Source organism: Cylas formicarius, unplaced genomic scaffold (genome assembly GCF_029955315.1).
Source record: "Cylas formicarius isolate icCylForm1 unplaced genomic scaffold, icCylForm1.1 PGA_scaffold_2__14_contigs__length_35257938, whole genome shotgun sequence".
Lineage (NCBI taxonomy): Eukaryota > Metazoa > Arthropoda > Insecta > Coleoptera > Brentidae > Cylas > Cylas formicarius.
Genome location: NW_026844319.1, coordinates 9,657,571 through 9,675,853, shown reverse-complemented (window position 1 = coordinate 9,675,853; position 18,283 = coordinate 9,657,571). Strand labels below are relative to the sequence as shown.

At 32.1% G+C, this 18,283-nt stretch overlaps 1 protein-coding gene across 5 annotated transcripts in view; it reads left to right on the top strand.

Annotated features, from left to right (window-relative positions):
- Window positions 1-18,283, top strand: part of LOC132698592 (calcium/calmodulin-dependent protein kinase type II alpha chain) — a 302,130-nt gene that overhangs the window by 197,314 nt on the left and 86,533 nt on the right. For all 5 annotated transcript variants that reach the window (XM_060664775.1, XM_060664774.1, XM_060664777.1 and 2 more), the window contains exons 6-9: window positions 5,601-5,882; window positions 14,392-14,514; window positions 16,740-16,823; window positions 16,879-16,921. In XM_060664775.1, coding sequence (XP_060520758.1) covers window positions 5,601-5,882; window positions 14,392-14,514; window positions 16,740-16,823; window positions 16,879-16,921 — 532 coding nt within the window. The remainder of the gene's footprint in view (window positions 1-5,600; window positions 5,883-14,391; window positions 14,515-16,739; window positions 16,824-16,878; window positions 16,922-18,283) is intronic.

The window sequence follows — 18,283 nt, the reverse complement described above, 5'->3', positions numbered from 1 at the left end:
AAATTTAGAATGTGCCTTTCAGATTCATTGGTTCGTACGAAACAAATATTCCAAGGAAATATTTGACGACTAAAGCCAAATCCTCTTTCGGTATAAAGTAAAAGGGGATTTTCGCCGTTCGACATTGGAGTCGGAACTAAGGAAATCCGTTTTAAATTTATTCCGAGCGAGGTGCGAAAAAGCTTTTAGAAATTCGTTGATAAAAACGTCACCCGACGACGTATCTTGCTCGAGTCTGGTTTTCGAACCGTACAGAAGGGTGTTTTGATAGGTGTCAGCGTCACGTGACACACTTTACGCAAGTTTAGTACGGAATATATGTGATAAACTTCAAACAACCATCTTGGGAAGAACCTATATTCCTAATATGAAACCTTGGTGTAACATGACTTTTTGAGCTTATTGGTTGTTGGTTGTACCCAAATTGTCCCGGTCACACCTTCAGGCTTCAACTATATAGTTTGCAACCTTAACGGCATTATTTCGTGCAAACTATAAGTGGCGACCAAGAGGGCACAACTTCACATCTCGAAAATGCATCCGAGTACAAAACCTTGTCACATCGAAGAATACCTGAAGTCTATAGTAGAGATCAAAATCGACCAGATTCGGTCTATGTTCCCTGAGAGCTGCGCTTCATTCAAATGTACGGTGTTAGATGCTGAGTACCAGAAAATTATGAACCTTTTAACCAAATAACCAAGTAACCAAGTAACCTGAGTATTTTGATTTAAATACAAATGGTCTTTCAAGTAAAATTGACTTGCTTAATAGTTATTTAATAGATAAAAATATAGATATTCTTTGTCTATGCGAGCATTTCTTCTGTGATGAGGAAGTTTTAAAATATTTATTTGCAGACAACTTCATACTGACTAGCAAAAGTAAAATTCTATGCAAAATCTTAGTTTTAGACAAATGCTCTCTAGACATCCACGCGGAATGTTTTACTTATCAACGTATACAGGTCGGGAAGCCACAGTGAACCTTATCTGTTCATGTCTAGGTTAGAGCTTCTTCAAAATGAATTTTACTGTCAAAAAAGAAACATTGTTATTACTGGTGATTTTAATATTAAATTTAACTTGACATCTGACATTCTATCAACCGAGTTTCTCAATTTACTCGCCTCCTTTGATTTATTCCCTACACTTACTGATCATACCCGTGTGCTGCTTACTGCTGGTAGTGTAGATCCGGCGCTCTCGGGTCATTCAGCAATATTTATTGAATTATGTTTAGACGAACTACTCAGATGGACCTGAACAATCCCTGTGCGTCCTTTGATGGTGTCAATTGGGAACCTTTTTTTGAAAATACCCTCGATTCTTCCCTTGCTACAAGACAACTGCTCCAGATTTATACAACGAATATTGAAAAACATTTCCAAGTCTGTCCTTTGGTTCTTTGGTTCAACTATCACATCAAAAATAAAAGAGTGATTAGTGGTCTGAGTATAGACTGGCCAATGTTAATTACAAAAAACTCGTTAGAGAAACTTTAATTATACATGAAAATTACCCGATCTTCAACGCCGAAATCGATTACGCAAGATGAATTCAACCTGTTCTTCGCGAATTTAGTTAAGGAACTAATTGTGTCCATTGATAAATCGAATGACCCTTATATGCATTTAAGAAAATCCAATCTTTCTTTTTGAATCCAGTCTCTGAAGGCGCGACATTATTATGAGCCTAAGTAATTCAAGTTCCACTGATTGCTTCGGTTTAAATTTAATAATAATAAAGCACAGTATAAAGTATATGTGATAGCTAGCTATAACAAATGCCGTATTTTCGAGTAGCGAATTTCCTACAGATTTGAAGATTTCTAAAGTAATTCCCGTACATAAAAAAAGGGGATCTAGATATTCCAAATAATTTCAGACCTATCGCTAATAGCCTCATTTTTTAGGAAAGTTATTGAAAAGGCTTTAAAAAACTGTTTAGTCATGTTCTTTGAAGCGAACCAATTTCTAAGTGAATCGCAGTTCGGTTATCGTGACAACAAAACTATTACACATGCGCGTATGCATTTTGTAGGCAGGGTGGTTCAAGGGTTCGATGATGACGACATTTCACAATACGATCTTACTAAAGTCTTTGATTGTGTGGCCCACCGTCTACTCTTAAATAAATTAGAATTCTATGGCATCAGAGGTATTCCTCTAAGATTAATCGAATAATATCTCAATAACTTGGAGCTACTTAGTCATAATACGCTGTGATGAACTTTTAATATTTTGTGTCCTATTATTATATTTGTCTATAATATAAAAGTTATTAGTTACTTCTCTATATTGTATCAATTTTTTTTTATTTTGGACGTACCTTTTGTTGGTGTACAACTTACCTGAGTGGTTAATAAAGTTCTATTTTATTTTATTCTAATGCGAATCACGAAATAATGCAAATTTAAGAATATGTCCAGAGTATCTGAAGTAGGACGATTTATTTTTGGCAAGGTCTTGTGTGTTGTGTAATCTTATGTGTAGTGCCATGTCTTAGATGCGTAAGTTGTAATAGCGAATACCAAAATCACAAATAATTTCATTTTGTGGTGTTCAGAAGTTGACGAACCTTGCCATATAACTTTATGGTTGCGTTACGTGCTATTGCCAATCTACATCCTTCTTTCAGACATCTTAACAACTTCTAATATCTGAAGATTATTTTCGTCATTTTTTTTTTATTAGATTTAGACCATATTTGTTGCCGATTCTCCTCAGTTTTCTCATTATTTCGACCTATTCTTTAGAACAGTGATTAGTTGCTTCTATGGAATGAAATTTTGCTAGTGCGCAGGAAGAATTTTATCAGTACAATTCTAAAAAAATAATAAAAGGAAACTAAGTTTAATTTTCGAAGATTTCTTAAGGAAGGCTAAAAAATAAAGCGAACAAACCACGTATCTCCCATCACGAAAACCCCTTCCAACAAAATTGGTAATTTTTTTTCCTTATTAAACCCTGTTTAAAAACCATCGGCCATGATTTTCTATTAAATATAAATATGAGACTAAAACAAACCATTCAAAATTATTTTCAAATATACAAGCTGATTCAAAAATATATGGAAAATATTTTTTCATACTTTTTTATACTCAAGGTTGTTTTATACTAGGTTGTTGTGGTCTATACTGAGTACTCTCGGATTTATTTATTTCGTCAAAAATGCCCTGTGTTTAATACCCTATTTTTTTGACGCTGTAATTTCATTATTCCAACAATTTTATGAAGTAATGCAGTATCATCTACTTGTCTTGAAGTGAGCTCGAATCGTTTATGCTAAGTGAGTAAAAATTAAAAATATTAATTTTAGATAAAAAAGCAAATGAAACCTGTATGCCCGTATATTATAATTCCATGAATTACATGAATACCTAAACTTTTAAGAAAAAATATTTCCTTTCTTTCCATTAATTTACAAATTCTGCCTTTCTTAAAGCCCAAAATATTATTAAACTACAAAATAAAGTTTTCAAATCGCGTCTTGTAAGTTGGCCAAGCAAATAAATAGTTATTAGAAACCTGTCAATTTTGTATTAGTTTTCTCAATTAATTTGTTGGTAGTTGCTTAACCTGCAACTAGCCATGAATAGAAAATCAATATTGCTATTTTTTTTCATTTTTGGAAGTGAATCTTAAGTATTAAGTAAATTAGAGGGTTGTGCAGGTTCCGATTGGGGTTCTAAATTTATAGGTCTGTGAAAAAAAAATAACTTGGATAAAAAATCATGGAAAATTTAATTTGAAGGTAAGTTTGATCCATTTATCTGAAAATCTAAAATTGTTAAAATTTGAGAAAAGAAATTTTTGTTCAAAAAATAAGTAATTTTACAAAATTTTGGTAGGGAAAACTTTAATTGGTAAAAAATATTTTTTTTAATAAAAATATTACACGGAAATTTGGGATTGTTTTGTATCGGCTTAGGCCACGAAGATTAATGTGTCTGAGATAATGAAGATAGTAAAAATCGGAATATTTTGGTTTATTTTTTTTATTATTTATGAATTATATGTAAGCTTTGTTATTTAAATAATTCATATAGCAATAGGGAAGTTTAAATATTAAGGAATCTTAGATTTACTAACAAAATGTAATTTGTTTTAAAGTAGAACATCACCTAGTGTTTGGAACTGAAGAAATTCCATCTGTCTGAAATAAGCCCTATTAAAATTTTATGGGCCACAGATGGGATTGATCCATCTACTATGGAACTAATGTGTTGTTAATTTCTTAATTAATTGTAAATTTTTGAAACACCAAAAGTGTGCAGACTATATATTATCAAACTCTTGACTGGAACCTTCGGCACTGTACTAACATACAATAACGCGTTTTACCACAAACCGAAGCTCAATTTTACGTACTCGACGCGCGTTTCGCCAACCAAGTTGGCATCTTCGGGAGAAGATTAAAACTAGTTAGTAGAAGATGCCAACTTGGTTGGCGAAACGCGCGTCGAGTACGTAAAATTGAGTTTCGGTTTGTGGTAAAACGCGTTATTGTGTGTTATTTATACATTAACGATTTATAACTTTAATATATTAAGTTTTTGTAAATTGTAAATCGTTCCAGAACTTTGAGCACTACGGGTAACTAATTTGCAAACACCCAGCGACCCAGTTTTGCAAGAAATTGAATCCTTTTTTTTTAATCTATTTATTCATTTATTTCCCTTTTTTCCTCTTTCTTATCATAATTATGTCTCTTTTTTTTTCCTTTTTTTAACCAGTATTTCGAGTTGCTTTTATATATTGTTTAGACCAGGAGCTGCGTGGCAAATTTTCGGCGCCCAACGTGGAGCCCACGCTATTTTGGACTACACATGCGCAGAAGCAATCACGCAAATTACTTAAGATTTTTGAACGAAAATTTTATAGTTATCGCCTAATCACCCACACTACAAGTATCTCGTTGCACAGTTCAACTGCACTGGTCGGGAATAAACGAGGTGACGTTCAATTCGATGTAAGCGCTTCGCGAGATATTGTTAGGCATACCCTTTTTTTTCTGTTTCTGCTACGCTCGGTCGTATAATCGTTAGATTTTTTTGTGCTATACCGACACGGAGATTCAATAATCATGTAGTTTTACTCTCGAAAAATTTGTATACAAAAGTTGACGTACCGGTAATACTGAGTATGATCGTTGTCGAGTTATTAATAATTAGTTATCTATATTGCCCCTGTTAGCCTGTGGTGATCACCTAAGGAAATTTAACTTTTGTGTATTTCTATTATTTTGGGAATTACGTACTAAACGGGCTGTCAACTTGTTGTGGGGACGGCAATTAAATTTTGCGGAGTTTAGGTCGGTACGTCGCGGATTTGTAATTTCTTATTTTCTCCGCGTATTAAATTACGTAGACCAGTTTTCATCTTTTTTTAACGCAAGTCCATAAGTAGCGGTCGGTAGGGTGGATAAGTAATCGAACTTCACTACTTACATGTCTGCAACAAGTTACTGTAAGAATACGGTGGTGGTGTTGCTAATTCTTAGACGAATATTGAACGATGTTTCCAAACGTTATATTACCTTTTTTCTAACGGAGAAAATAAAACGTTAAATTAAAAATTGGTGTTATTTTTTTTACAGCCGGAAAATCTTCTGTTAGCCAGCAAGGCGAAAGGAGCGGCTGTGAAACTGGCTGATTTCGGACTGGCGATCGAGGTGCAGGGGGAGCAACAGGCATGGTTCGGGTTCGCTGGTACCCCCGGCTATTTGTCCCCGGAGGTGCTCAAGAAGGAACCTTATGGGAAGCCGGTGGACATCTGGGCTTGTGGGGTCATACTCTACATTCTGCTCGTCGGTTATCCACCGTTTTGGGACGAGGATCAACACCGATTGTATGCCCAGATAAAAGCCGGGGCTTATGACGTAAGATGGCAAACATTTAAAAAAATTTACAAACCTGTAGTTTTACAATTTTCTCTAGTTACGGGGGATTGTGCTATGTGACTTTCAGTATATTTCGTAAGCGTGAAGCATAGGAAAAATTTAATTACTTGTTTTATGTATTCAACCGATTTTTTCTTTTGTTTTTCTTGGCTGTTGGTATCTATCATATTATTATTACAAATAAATAAATGTACATATAATAATAGTATTTAATAACTAAAAAAACAATATGTAACTGAAAAAAAAAACTGGAAATAAAATACGTGATGTTTCACAGTCGATATTACTTTAGACGTTTACGACGAACGGTACATTGAATTGTTATGAAAATTTTTGTTGTTGTATAAGCGGCGATGCTCTAGCGATGTAAAATATTTTAATGGCAGACAATGTATGTTATTGCATTTTCTTATCCGTTAATACTTACCTATCTTCAGCGGTTTTCCAGAAAATAATTATTTTCTTCACTTTTCCGTTCAAAACATAGCTTCAATTAAATTTTAATTACTACGAAACTGGAGCCGGTAGAAAGTTAAAATTTTGGACATACATTATACAGGGTTGCTCAAAACTTCTGATTTAACTAGATACAATGCATTTTTCAATCGTTTGGGTTAACTACCAGATACAAAAAATTGTGAAAAGTACATTTTTAAATTTATTTGGCACCGGTGCCGAGCAAGAAAGAGCTTTGTCATCGGATTTTACGTTGCTTTGAACAAATAGATCTATCGGAAATGAAAAAGGCTACTACTATCACGTCAGTTCAGCGGATTTTAAAGTGTTTAAATTTGGATTGACTTTTCTGTGTCAATTTTTTGTTTTAAGTAACTAATATTTTGTTACTGTAAATAGTTTTTAACATGTTTTTCGTAAAATAGTTTGTAAAGCGTTTCCTCATTCTGACAAATTTTTTCTTGTGTTGTGAAACAAGAATAATTTCATTCAATTTTCTGAATGTTTTGGTAATGTGGTTATTATCCATTGTCGATGCATAATAAAGATATTCATTAAAACAACATTAAAATACTGGTTTCCTTCTAATTTGAACCGATTGTATCAACAGTTTGCGTCACAATCAAGAAATAGGTAAATCTTTATTGAACTGAAATGAATTATTTTACATAAGATGGATATTTCATGGCCACCTAAAAGATGAATTATCCCAAAAAAATCCAGTTTTTGGAGATAATTGATTTTATTTCAGAAACCAAAAGGAATTTAATTTGCTCTGAGAATATTTGGTAATATGCAGAGCGTTTCATTAAAAAAAAGCCGTTTTCGACATTTTTGTATATTATGCAAAATATTAGTTTTGGCCAACTCTGTATGATATAGAACTAATTTCGATATTAGGATGTTTCAGTACCTCTCTAAGCTATTACCGAAATTTTAATTTTCTACTGACTCCAGTATCGTAGTAACAAAAATTTAAATGAAGCGAAAAATAAAGAAAATAAATTATTTCTAGGACCGTATTGTTCAAAAGCAATCATAACTTTTTAGCGAATCGGAAAATGCGATAGAGCATCGCCGCTATTGGAACTTACTAAATTTTCAGGACGTTCCAATGTACCGTTCGAGGTAAACGTCTAAGGTACCATCAACCGTAAAAGACCCTGTATAAGGACCACTTATATTTCACGTTTTATTTATTTCCGCCCACTTGAAATTTAATATTAGGATTGCCAAATCTTATTGTGAAATATTTATTATTGGCACTCCATCATCCTGAGTTTACTTAAAAGTATGTAGGTACTAAATTAAGGGCGTACTCCTAGTGCTAAATTGACCAAATAAGTTTCTATAAATAGAAGTTGTAAAATTCAGCTTTTATTTTAGATTTTCAACATGTAAAGGTCCTTTTTTTGATTCTTTTTTAATAATATTTCAAGGAATTGTTAAAAATGTAACATTAAGTTCAGTGACGTCCTAAGAGGCTTCTTCGCCAATAATATGGTACGCCGCTGACTTTATTTGTGGTCCACAAAATATGTTGTAATGCTGGGTTTTCAACATTTGGGCTAGTTTCATTTTTCTGGGTTTTTAATAATGCAAACTAAAAGTAATACTAGTTAAGCATAATAGATAAGGACAGCCTGCCAAGCGCTAATGAAAACATATTTTTAAATATTAAAAAAGTTAGCTACATAAATAAATTTTTCATTATAACAATAGTGGAAACTTATATATCCCAGATTTAAACACAAGTTTTGTCACCTATATTTAGAAATTTTCTTATATTTTATTGAAATTTTCATGAAAAATCTTCAAACTCCGTAGCATGTATGCCCCAATAATTTTTTCTAAATTCAAATTCTTATTCGAACATAATATTTTCAGAACGTAATTCATTTGTTTAATTTTATCGAAACTTATTATAATATTATTGTTGTTATTAGCTTAATCTGACGAGCTGTGGAAAAAGGCTCTTGCCAAATCGTGTCTACTGTTCCAGATATCTACCCATAATATCATTTTAACAAACGGTCAGAAATTAACCCCAATTAAACAAACGCCCTCTATCCCCGATCATTATACGATAAGCACTACAGCCTGGCTATGTCGAGTACTAATAAATCTTCTTGAAGGGTGTGGCAATGTTTTACTCGCTTGCGGAAAGTACCGTTCTTTTATGTTTGGCGTACTTAATTATTGGACATGTTTTCATTTATAAATACATGAATGAATAACTAAGCAAATGTTAGGAACCATAACAGAATTTCGAGATCAATCAATCGAAAAATACAAAAAATCTCGCACTTTTTTTGCTCATTTCCTCATTCATGAGGATCGTGACCTCTTTGGAATGTCCCTATTTCCTTTCCTATTGTCTCCTTACATATTTCTCTGGAACTTTATTGATATGACTGAGACCATCTCATAGGCGATCGGTCTCTATTTCTCTTTCCCTGTACTTATCCCATCACCTGTCTATATTGTCATCTAGCTATGTGTTCAAAATATGAGTGATTAGTTCTTTTTGGGATCTCTCTTTGCGATATTTGCATTCTTTAACTCTTAAGTGTCCACGATTCTGAGCCATATGAGAAGATTGGAAAGACCAACGTTCGGACCAGATTCATTTTAGTGGTTTTAGTTATGTATGATCTTTTCCATATATTGATTTTAAATATGTAAAGCTAACCTTTTGAGATCATCAAGCAGGTGAGTCCTGTTTACGACATTATCATTAGTTTTGTTGGGAATATAAGAATTTGAAATTTTCAGTGATTTGCGCTTAAAGAAGTTTACATACGTATTAAACCTGGTCAAATTGTTGTTGTTCATTGTTTTTCCGAATAGGGGAGGACTAAATAGAGGATCTGGAATTTGATTAACAATCATTAATGCATATCTTGAGTATACTTACCTAGGGACAAAAATTGATAAACAAGGACAGAAGAAGAAGTTGAACATCGAATTATGATAGGAATACAAACAATCGGCCGCGTGGTCCAGATGTAAATCTCGTGAACGAAAAAAGTGTCTTCTTGAGTACAGGCTTATATGGATACAAAACCTGGCAGATCAAGAAATCCTTACAACGTCGACTATTAGCACTAGATATGGATTAACGAAGAAGATCGGTTGGTAAATCAAGGCTCCAAAAAATTAGAAACGAAGTCATAAGAGAAATAAAGAAATACAGAAACGAAAACTAAGGTGTTATGGAAAGAATGGATGAAAAACGTATTCCGTAGCAAATATTGAAATGGATCGTATGGATATATATATATATATATATATATATATATATATATATATATATATATATATATATATATATATATATATATATATATATATATATATATGGAATCCTGCAAATCCTGCATCCGACTGGAATCCTGCAGACGTTTCGCCAAAATCTCACTTGGCATCTTCCGAAAACACTTCGAACACTCAGTGTTATATATATATATATATATATATATATATATATATATATATATATATATATATATATATATATATATATATATATATATATATATATATATATATATATATATATATATATATATATATATATATATATATATATATATATATATATATGATGACACTATATTCCGGGATATCATCCGTTCGCTCGTTGAACTCCGACTGGAATCCTGCATCCGACTGGAATCCTGCAAATCCTGCATCCGACTGGAATCCTTCGAACACTGAGTGTTCGAAGTGTTTTCGGAGCGCGAGCATTGAAGATGCCAAGTGAGATTTTGGCGAAACGTCTGCAGGATTCCAGTCGGATGCAGGATTTGTAGGATTCCATATATATATATATATATATATATATATATATATATATATATATATATATATATATATATATATATATATATATATATATATATATATATATATATATATATATATATATATATATATATATATATATATATATATATATATATATATATATATATATATATATATATATATATATATATATATATATATATATATATATATATATATATATATCCATACGATCCATTTCAATATTTGCTACGGAATACGTTTTTCATCCATTCTTTCCATAACACCTTAGTTTTCGTTTCTGTATTTCTTTATTTCTCTAATGACTTCGTTTCTAATTTTTTGGAGCCTTGATTTACCAACCGATCTTCTTCGTTAATCCATATCTAGTGCTAATAGTCGACGTTGTAAGGATATATATAATTTATTTATTATTTATTTATTCTTAAAAGTCTATAATGATATTCAGTTATTCAGTTTGTAGTTCATATTTTGGTATTTTCGCCTGGGGTATAAATTAACTTGTTGTTTTAAAACGAAATTCCGTTCTAGTTGGTGAGATAAATAAGGTTTTTTTTAAAGGCACTAAAGGCCAGAGATTTTGACATCGATTTTAAACCACAAAATAGCCCTATAAGAGACAGCATACCTATTTGTACATTTTCTATGACTTTCGAAATAAACTCTTGAGAAACATTAACGGAAAACTTGAAAATCCGTTTTTTTATTTACTTCCTATATTTAATGACTTCTGTTGAATTTTAGAATATTTAGAATATTTAACCTTCTCCACAAGTACTAAAAGTCAACACATGAAATAAATAAAAACTTTAAGCACAAAGGAATAATAACAATTACAGCGCTAATAGGTCACAGGCATGCGAGTGCATCATTTATAACATTTAATTTAATTTTTTGTTTATAGGGGAGATCCATTATGATTGTGCACTTATAACATCTTCATTTAAGAATATTATGCGATTCGTATATATGTGTTTTGCGTAGTTTCGTATAGGCGAAATTAAATAATATTCGGATCCATGGTGACAATCGACGTAATGCTATCATGTGAATGCAAAATATATTTTTTGCGCTCCATTTCTGTTGTATGTTCGTTGTAATCATGGGACAGGTGGCTATGGCTGGAATTTTCGAAGTATTTGACTTTTTGTTTTTTAATATGTAAATTTGGAGTCCTTTGTGGTGCAAATGTAATAAGTTTTAAAAGTACAATTGTGACATGTGACACACCAGATGAACAAATGTAGAGCTACTAACCTAGTTCTAGAACAATATCTTATCGAGCAAGATTTAACTATTTGTCACTCTACTTGAAAAAAATTAAAAATAATGAAACTCCAAAAATGGGTTACAATACCCATACTAGGGTTCTTTCGTCAAAACAACAACAAGCTTTATCAAAACATATAATGCTTTCAGCTGTTATCTTTTTTGTGTTTATACTGAAAAAGATTTCGATTATACATTTTGACCAAATTGCTATTCCTGGCCCAGCTACCTTGACTCCGAGAAAATTGGTAGTTCTTAGTCTGCTTGAGAAAATAAGGTCACTTCCAAAAGCTACTCAGACCTGCAGGAAATTTAACAGTGGATAGTGACGATAATTGAGCCCAAAAACTACAACATCTATAAAACAAGAAAGCAAAAATTTAAAGTTAAAAGAAAAAGATGAACCGAACGATAGCACAGGTGATGATTCAGCTGACATTTTATAAGCTTAGCTCAGATGCGACTTGCAGCTCATTGCATATGAGCACAAATCACGTATAGTCCTTTCATAGATAAATGGGTTTCGCCTAATAACTGCAATAAAAAGTTGTCTTATCTGCAGTCGTAAGTTTGCAGTAGTATGTGCCGGACTAAAATTATTATTTGAAAAGGTAGTACGTCCATATGGTTTATTATTTTTACAAAATTAGTCTTAATTGCTCAGGGAAAGTTGTTTTGTCAGATATTGATTTTTACAAACATGGTTAAACACGTTAAAACTACCATGATGATACAACTGCAGACTTTTTGAAACAATGGTTCATAAAGTTAACATTATTCAGAGTTCAAGGATCAAATAAAAGTTGGATATTGATAATTAGATGGCAGCAGATTTTTTAGAAGAAAGTTGTAAAAATAAGTTAGCTTTTATAAGTTAAAGAAAAGCATAATTGTGACTCGTAAGCAGAAGAAATGGAAAATAAAATATTGCCACCATATGTACCTTCAATCCTATAGAGCAGATGTGGCACCAACTAAAATTAAACACTTGAAAAAATCCTTCTCTCGCTTTAAGCGCTTTGGGTGTAAATTTAATTAGAAAATATGTTAATGGGGCTCCCCCGGATATTTAAGAACTTATTTGTAAATGCAATTTACCGACTATTTTTACTGTCTAAATTGTGACGATGGTGAAATCTGTGATTAGTTTTATTTCTTGTAAGCACTTTTGTTCTTGTCTGTTGACTGTTCAAACTTTCATTTTTTGTTATGGAAGTACCTAGATACTACATAGTTCCAGTTAACATTTGCATCATCTGGAATTAAATTTCGGCAAATTGTGTTCCTGGAGATAGTTTGTGCATCAAAAATAATAAATAAATCGATTTACAAGAGTTTTTCAACATTTGTTTAATATATAGGTTGTTTTTAAAAATATAAAAAAAAATTATAGCATTTTTAATTCAGGTACCTCTTTAAGTTCCCATAAAATTAACTTAAACTTAATTTAATTTTAGAATGTCAAAACCATATTAACTTTGGATCAATTTTGACGATTTCTGTAGGTGCATTTCAAGATTTGCTTTGAAGTTGAGTGTAGAAAATAGAAAAAATAACTTTTTCCGATAAATTATTTTGATATTAATTCAAAATTAACAAATGAACATTTACCAGGAACGCTACTCTAACTGAGCTACAACCATTTTTAGACCAATTAAAAGAAACCTTTTTTTACCTACTTTTTATTTTATTATTTTTTATTTATTTAAATTATATTTTATTGAATTAATTATTAAAAATGTCCACCCAGTTCCTGTATACATGGTCTAGCTCTTCTTAGAATTGAAGAGCATCAGCACGAATAGTTTCTGCGGCATCCATAATTCTAGCTACCATTTGTTCTCTGTTTTCAGTACTTTCTGCATAAACTAAAGTTTTCAGTTTTCCCCATAACAAGTAATCTTAGGGATTAAGGTCAGGTGACCTTGATGGGTGAGGAACTGCTGAACATCTTCCAATCTACCGGTTTGTATAATTTTTCATATCCAGAGTGAGGAGATGTGTCATTGTGCCGAGTCCACATTCGTCGTCTTACATTAAGAAGAACATCATTCAGTAATATTGGAAGATCATTTTCAACGAAGCTTAAATAACGAATGGCCGTGAGACGTTCTTCAATTATAAACGGACCAATGAGGCGGTTATCAATAATGCCACACCAAATATTGTGCGAAGTTGTCCATACTTTCATCCCGCTTACGTTAAGTCTATTATCTATTCTTCGGACATTAGTAGAAGGTTGAGCATGATTCTTATTAAGTATTGCCTTTTTTTAAGCAAGTTCCTGTTGAACTGGGCGTACGGAAGTTGCTGTTTCTTTCAAAGATCGATGGACATTGCTAAAAACCAGTTCTACAAGGCACTCGGCGAGTGGAAAATCTTCGACGATATTACACAATCCATGAACAAAGTGAATGTCGGCGTATTCTTCATTCGAAAAAGTAAACATTGTACCTTGAAGATGTAATACACGAAAATAAACACGCAAAATTAATTTAATTGACGTTTACTATCACCTAAGATTCACAGTCACCTTAATAATAATACCACCAGTCGAACGTAATACTGGATCAACTAATTCAATAAAGCGGTTTCTTTTTAAACAGTCTTTAAAATTTTAAAGCTCAGTTAGGATAACGTTCAGGATATATGTTCATTTGGCATTTTTAATCATCCCAGCTACACTCTCCCAAGCTATATCGTGGAACACCCTCTCTATAGAACTAATATTTTGACAAGTAAAGGAAAATGTTCATAAACAATCGTAAATTGATTTATCTAATATTTTAAAAATTAAAACTTAATAAAAAAAAATTATAAAAAATATTCTCATATGATGCAGTGATACTAGGTCAGGGTTGTAAATTGTTACAAATGTTGAAATGAACGTTTTATTTATTGAGAAAATACTGTTTTATTTTTATGCTTCCAGTATCCCAGTCCTGAATGGGATACCGTAACTCCAGAAGCCAAGAATCTAATCAATCAAATGCTCACGGTGAATCCTGGCAAAAGGATCACGGCGGCGGAAGCCTTGAAACATCCTTGGATTTGCGTAAGTATGAGAGAAGTAATTCCTCTTGAATTTCCGTCATTTAGTTTTTGTTGCGACATTTGCGTCTCAATTCAAATGATTTATTTGAACCTCTATTGGAATCTCGGTATTCTTTGTTACGATAGAATTTGACTATACAGGGTGTTCTGAAATGTATGCTATAGTTTACTTCGAGATACTGGGAGTTGGCATTATAAAACTATTTTTTATCATAATTTTCAAACCATTTTATATTTCATTTAGATATTTGCTTTCGAGCAGCATATTTCTTAAAAAAATTGACAGTGGCATCCATGCCAGAATTGTGTGGAACATTTTTTAAGAAATAAATCCCCATTGAATTTGGAACAATGTTGATCTTTTGACTTTTTTCCGAAGGTTGCACCATTTTTCGGTAAAAAAGATGTTTAAAAAAGTTTCAAATAATTTTTTCTAAGTTTTTATAAACAATGTAACAAATGTCGTTTGCTGCTTAAAAATACTGTACAAAATGTCAATGAAATATGGGTTGACAATTATTATAAAAACATTTATTTTCTTATAATTTCAATTCCCTCGGAAAGTAATCGTTTTCCGATATATGTACCAACTTCCGAACACCGCACATAGTAGACCGCAAAACCATTTTTCATCGGTCAGGGCAGACCACAAATTTAAAATTTGCCCTCTTCGTCAATGAAATTGGAATGCTTTTCTAACTTAGGTATAAACGTAATTCGGTTAGAGAGCGTGGTTGAGTGTAATAGAAAAAATATCTCCATTTTCTTGTGTTGTTTGTATTTTAATTCTCCTTTTCTTGTGCTTTAATTTTTTTTTAAATTTGAATGTTTTTTTATTTTAAGACAATTTATTCAAAAAATTAATAACAATCGGCTACGTAATAAAGACCTGTCACTCTTCTTTTTGTCTTAAAACCAATCAAGTATTCAGTCAGTACAGACAATTCTATTTACACTTAAAATGATAAAATTAAAATGGTTGTAAGCCGCTGATTCGACTACCTCGTCAAAAGTTACTTAGCGAAACGTCTTCATAAAAAGTCCTAGGAGCTCTAAAAGAGTTATAAAACTTCTTGAACCGTGTACCAGGTTTGTCGAATAATATTAATTTTAGATAAGAGTTAAAGGGTCTTTATTTTTAAAATTATTGACAATGGTTATTGGAATAGTTGATCATAATTGAAAAGTCAGATATCCAAAACTGTTTTTTCGGATATCCGACAGTAGTTTTCAATTATGATCAATTTCAACAACAACGCCCACAACTATTAACAATTGTCGATATTTTCAAAAACAGGTCATGGAAAACTTTCTAAAGGAATATACTTTTTTGATAAAACTGAGAAAAAAAGTGTCCAATTGGATGCAGTGTATAAGAAAATGTTTCAAACACTTCCACAGGCTACTGTAACACTATTTACAAATCTTCTGGATTGCTCCTGCGTCAGTTATTAATGATTCCAACTTGCTGACGTTTCGCCAATCATTCTGTTGATGTTTCAGACCTTAACTGAAACTGGCTCGCATTCTTCTCTGCACCTGCTTATATATTATTTGAGAGGGGGAGCTAAAGGAGGGACATGAACATTGTGTGGAATGACTAAGACTGAGAGATATTAAGCGTTCCACACTTGTCCTTCCTTATATTCAAACCATCCCTGATGATCAAATATCAAAACTTAAGAAACATAACCAGATTTACCACTTGTCCAAAAATCTATCAACGTCTTCGATTTGGCAAAGACAAAAGTCCGTTTGAGATACCAGCATTCCATAAATATGCGGCAAAGAATACATTGGAGACAGCGGACGAAAAATATCAACTAGGCTCAAACAACATGAAAGAGCCTTAAAATTATGACAAATAAACCCATAAGCAGTTGTCGAACACAATTACGAAACCAGATATCAAATCTATACAACGAATTGTTTATCCAACGAAAAATCTGAGAATCTATTGAAATTTATAAGCAACCAAACAATCCTAACTTAAGACTCAGGTCTTTACCTTTCACGAATGTGGAAATCAGTCATCCAAGACAATGTTCTTGAACCTTCTTTAGCTCGTCCCCCTCAAACAATATATAAGCAGGTACAAACTCTGAAGAAGCCAACAGGATGATTGGCGGAACGTCAGTAAGTTCGATTTATCAACAACCAACGCAGTAGGAGTCCAGAAGATTTGTAAATAGTACTAAAGAAATTTTGCACAATCTTGTATTTCAGCAACGGGAACGTGTCGCTTCTGTGGTTCATCGACAAGAGACCGTGGACTGCCTCAAGAAATTCAACGCTAGACGCAAACTAAAGGTCAGTCAGAATCAATTTCCGCAATGCCAGATTGGGTACTAAATGTATGTTGCAGGGTGCTATTCTCACCACAATGTTGGCTACGCGTAACTTCTCAAGTAAGTTTACTCACATTTTTTTAGGTAGACCTATTAATATTTTCGGTTATTATTTTAATCGGTTCAATTTTGAATAATTTCAGAAAATATCACGATACTAATACTCGATGTTTAGAGATTTGTTATCGGTAATTACCATGTGTAACTTCACTTGTTCGGAACACATAACGTTTATCTCTCATATCTGCCGATCTGACGTCCTGTTTAATCTAAGGGATAGATAGTCCCGAACACTCACCGATAGAAAACATACACGACAAAATTTACACAATGTTGAGCAAAATTAAGATTTTTTTTCAATATTTTTTTTTTACATCGGATCTATTTTCATGGCATTTCATGATCAATGCAATTCAATCAATCAATGCTAACGGCATAGATAATGTTCGTTATGATGATGGTTCATCATATAATTTTAATTCTGTAAGACATAAATAACTTGTATAATACCTATTTAATTTATAACGTTAATCATATGACACATGATATGCAGTGTGTTTCAGACTTAATGAATCGATAAACGTCAACAAATAAACAAAATTTTCTTAATATTCTATTTAATGGAGTGTTTTAAAATGCAATGCAAGGATTCTAAAGGCTTGTCTATCTATGTATTTGTAGACTGATTAATGAAATAACGGTTTTTAACTTTTATCTTGAACATGACGTTATAGTTACAAAAAAAACAATGAAAAAAAAGTTTCACTTTGGATTGCTTGGTCGAAAAAAATTATTAATCTTCGCAAAGCCAATTATGTCCAATAATTTTACCTATTAATATCAATTAGATCATCCTCTGGGATACAACAAAATGAAATCACTTAAGATGACAAATAAACGTGCCAAGTTTTGTCAAAATCAGCTAAAATGTTTCTGAGTAATTGATAAAAAAACGGTCGGTTTCTGTAAACTTTGTATTTCAAAAACTAAGAAAGTTAGAAGATGCTTATAATTCTTGGCTGATAAATACGCTCTTAAAAAATTTTGTACTGATTTCTGTAACACCCTGTTAATTTGATTGGTTATCTGAGTTTTCATATTCCATATTGTAATTGGCTGCTATCCTCTTGGAACAAAAGTTGTAAAATTATTTTCAAGTATTCAGGATGACTCAAAAAAGCGTGACAAATAACATAATTGTTTTTAAATGGAACGGCCTTTTTTTATTTTGTTTTGAATCGTTTTATATTAATAATAATACATACATACCTAAACCCAATTATTTTTCCAATATTTCTATTTAAAAAAAAACTAGGTTTCACACTTGCAAAAATATTAGGATAGCGCCATTATTTTTGAAGGTAGATCACACATATTTGATATTAGCGTTATTCGAAGATGCAACGTAATTTGAATTAGATG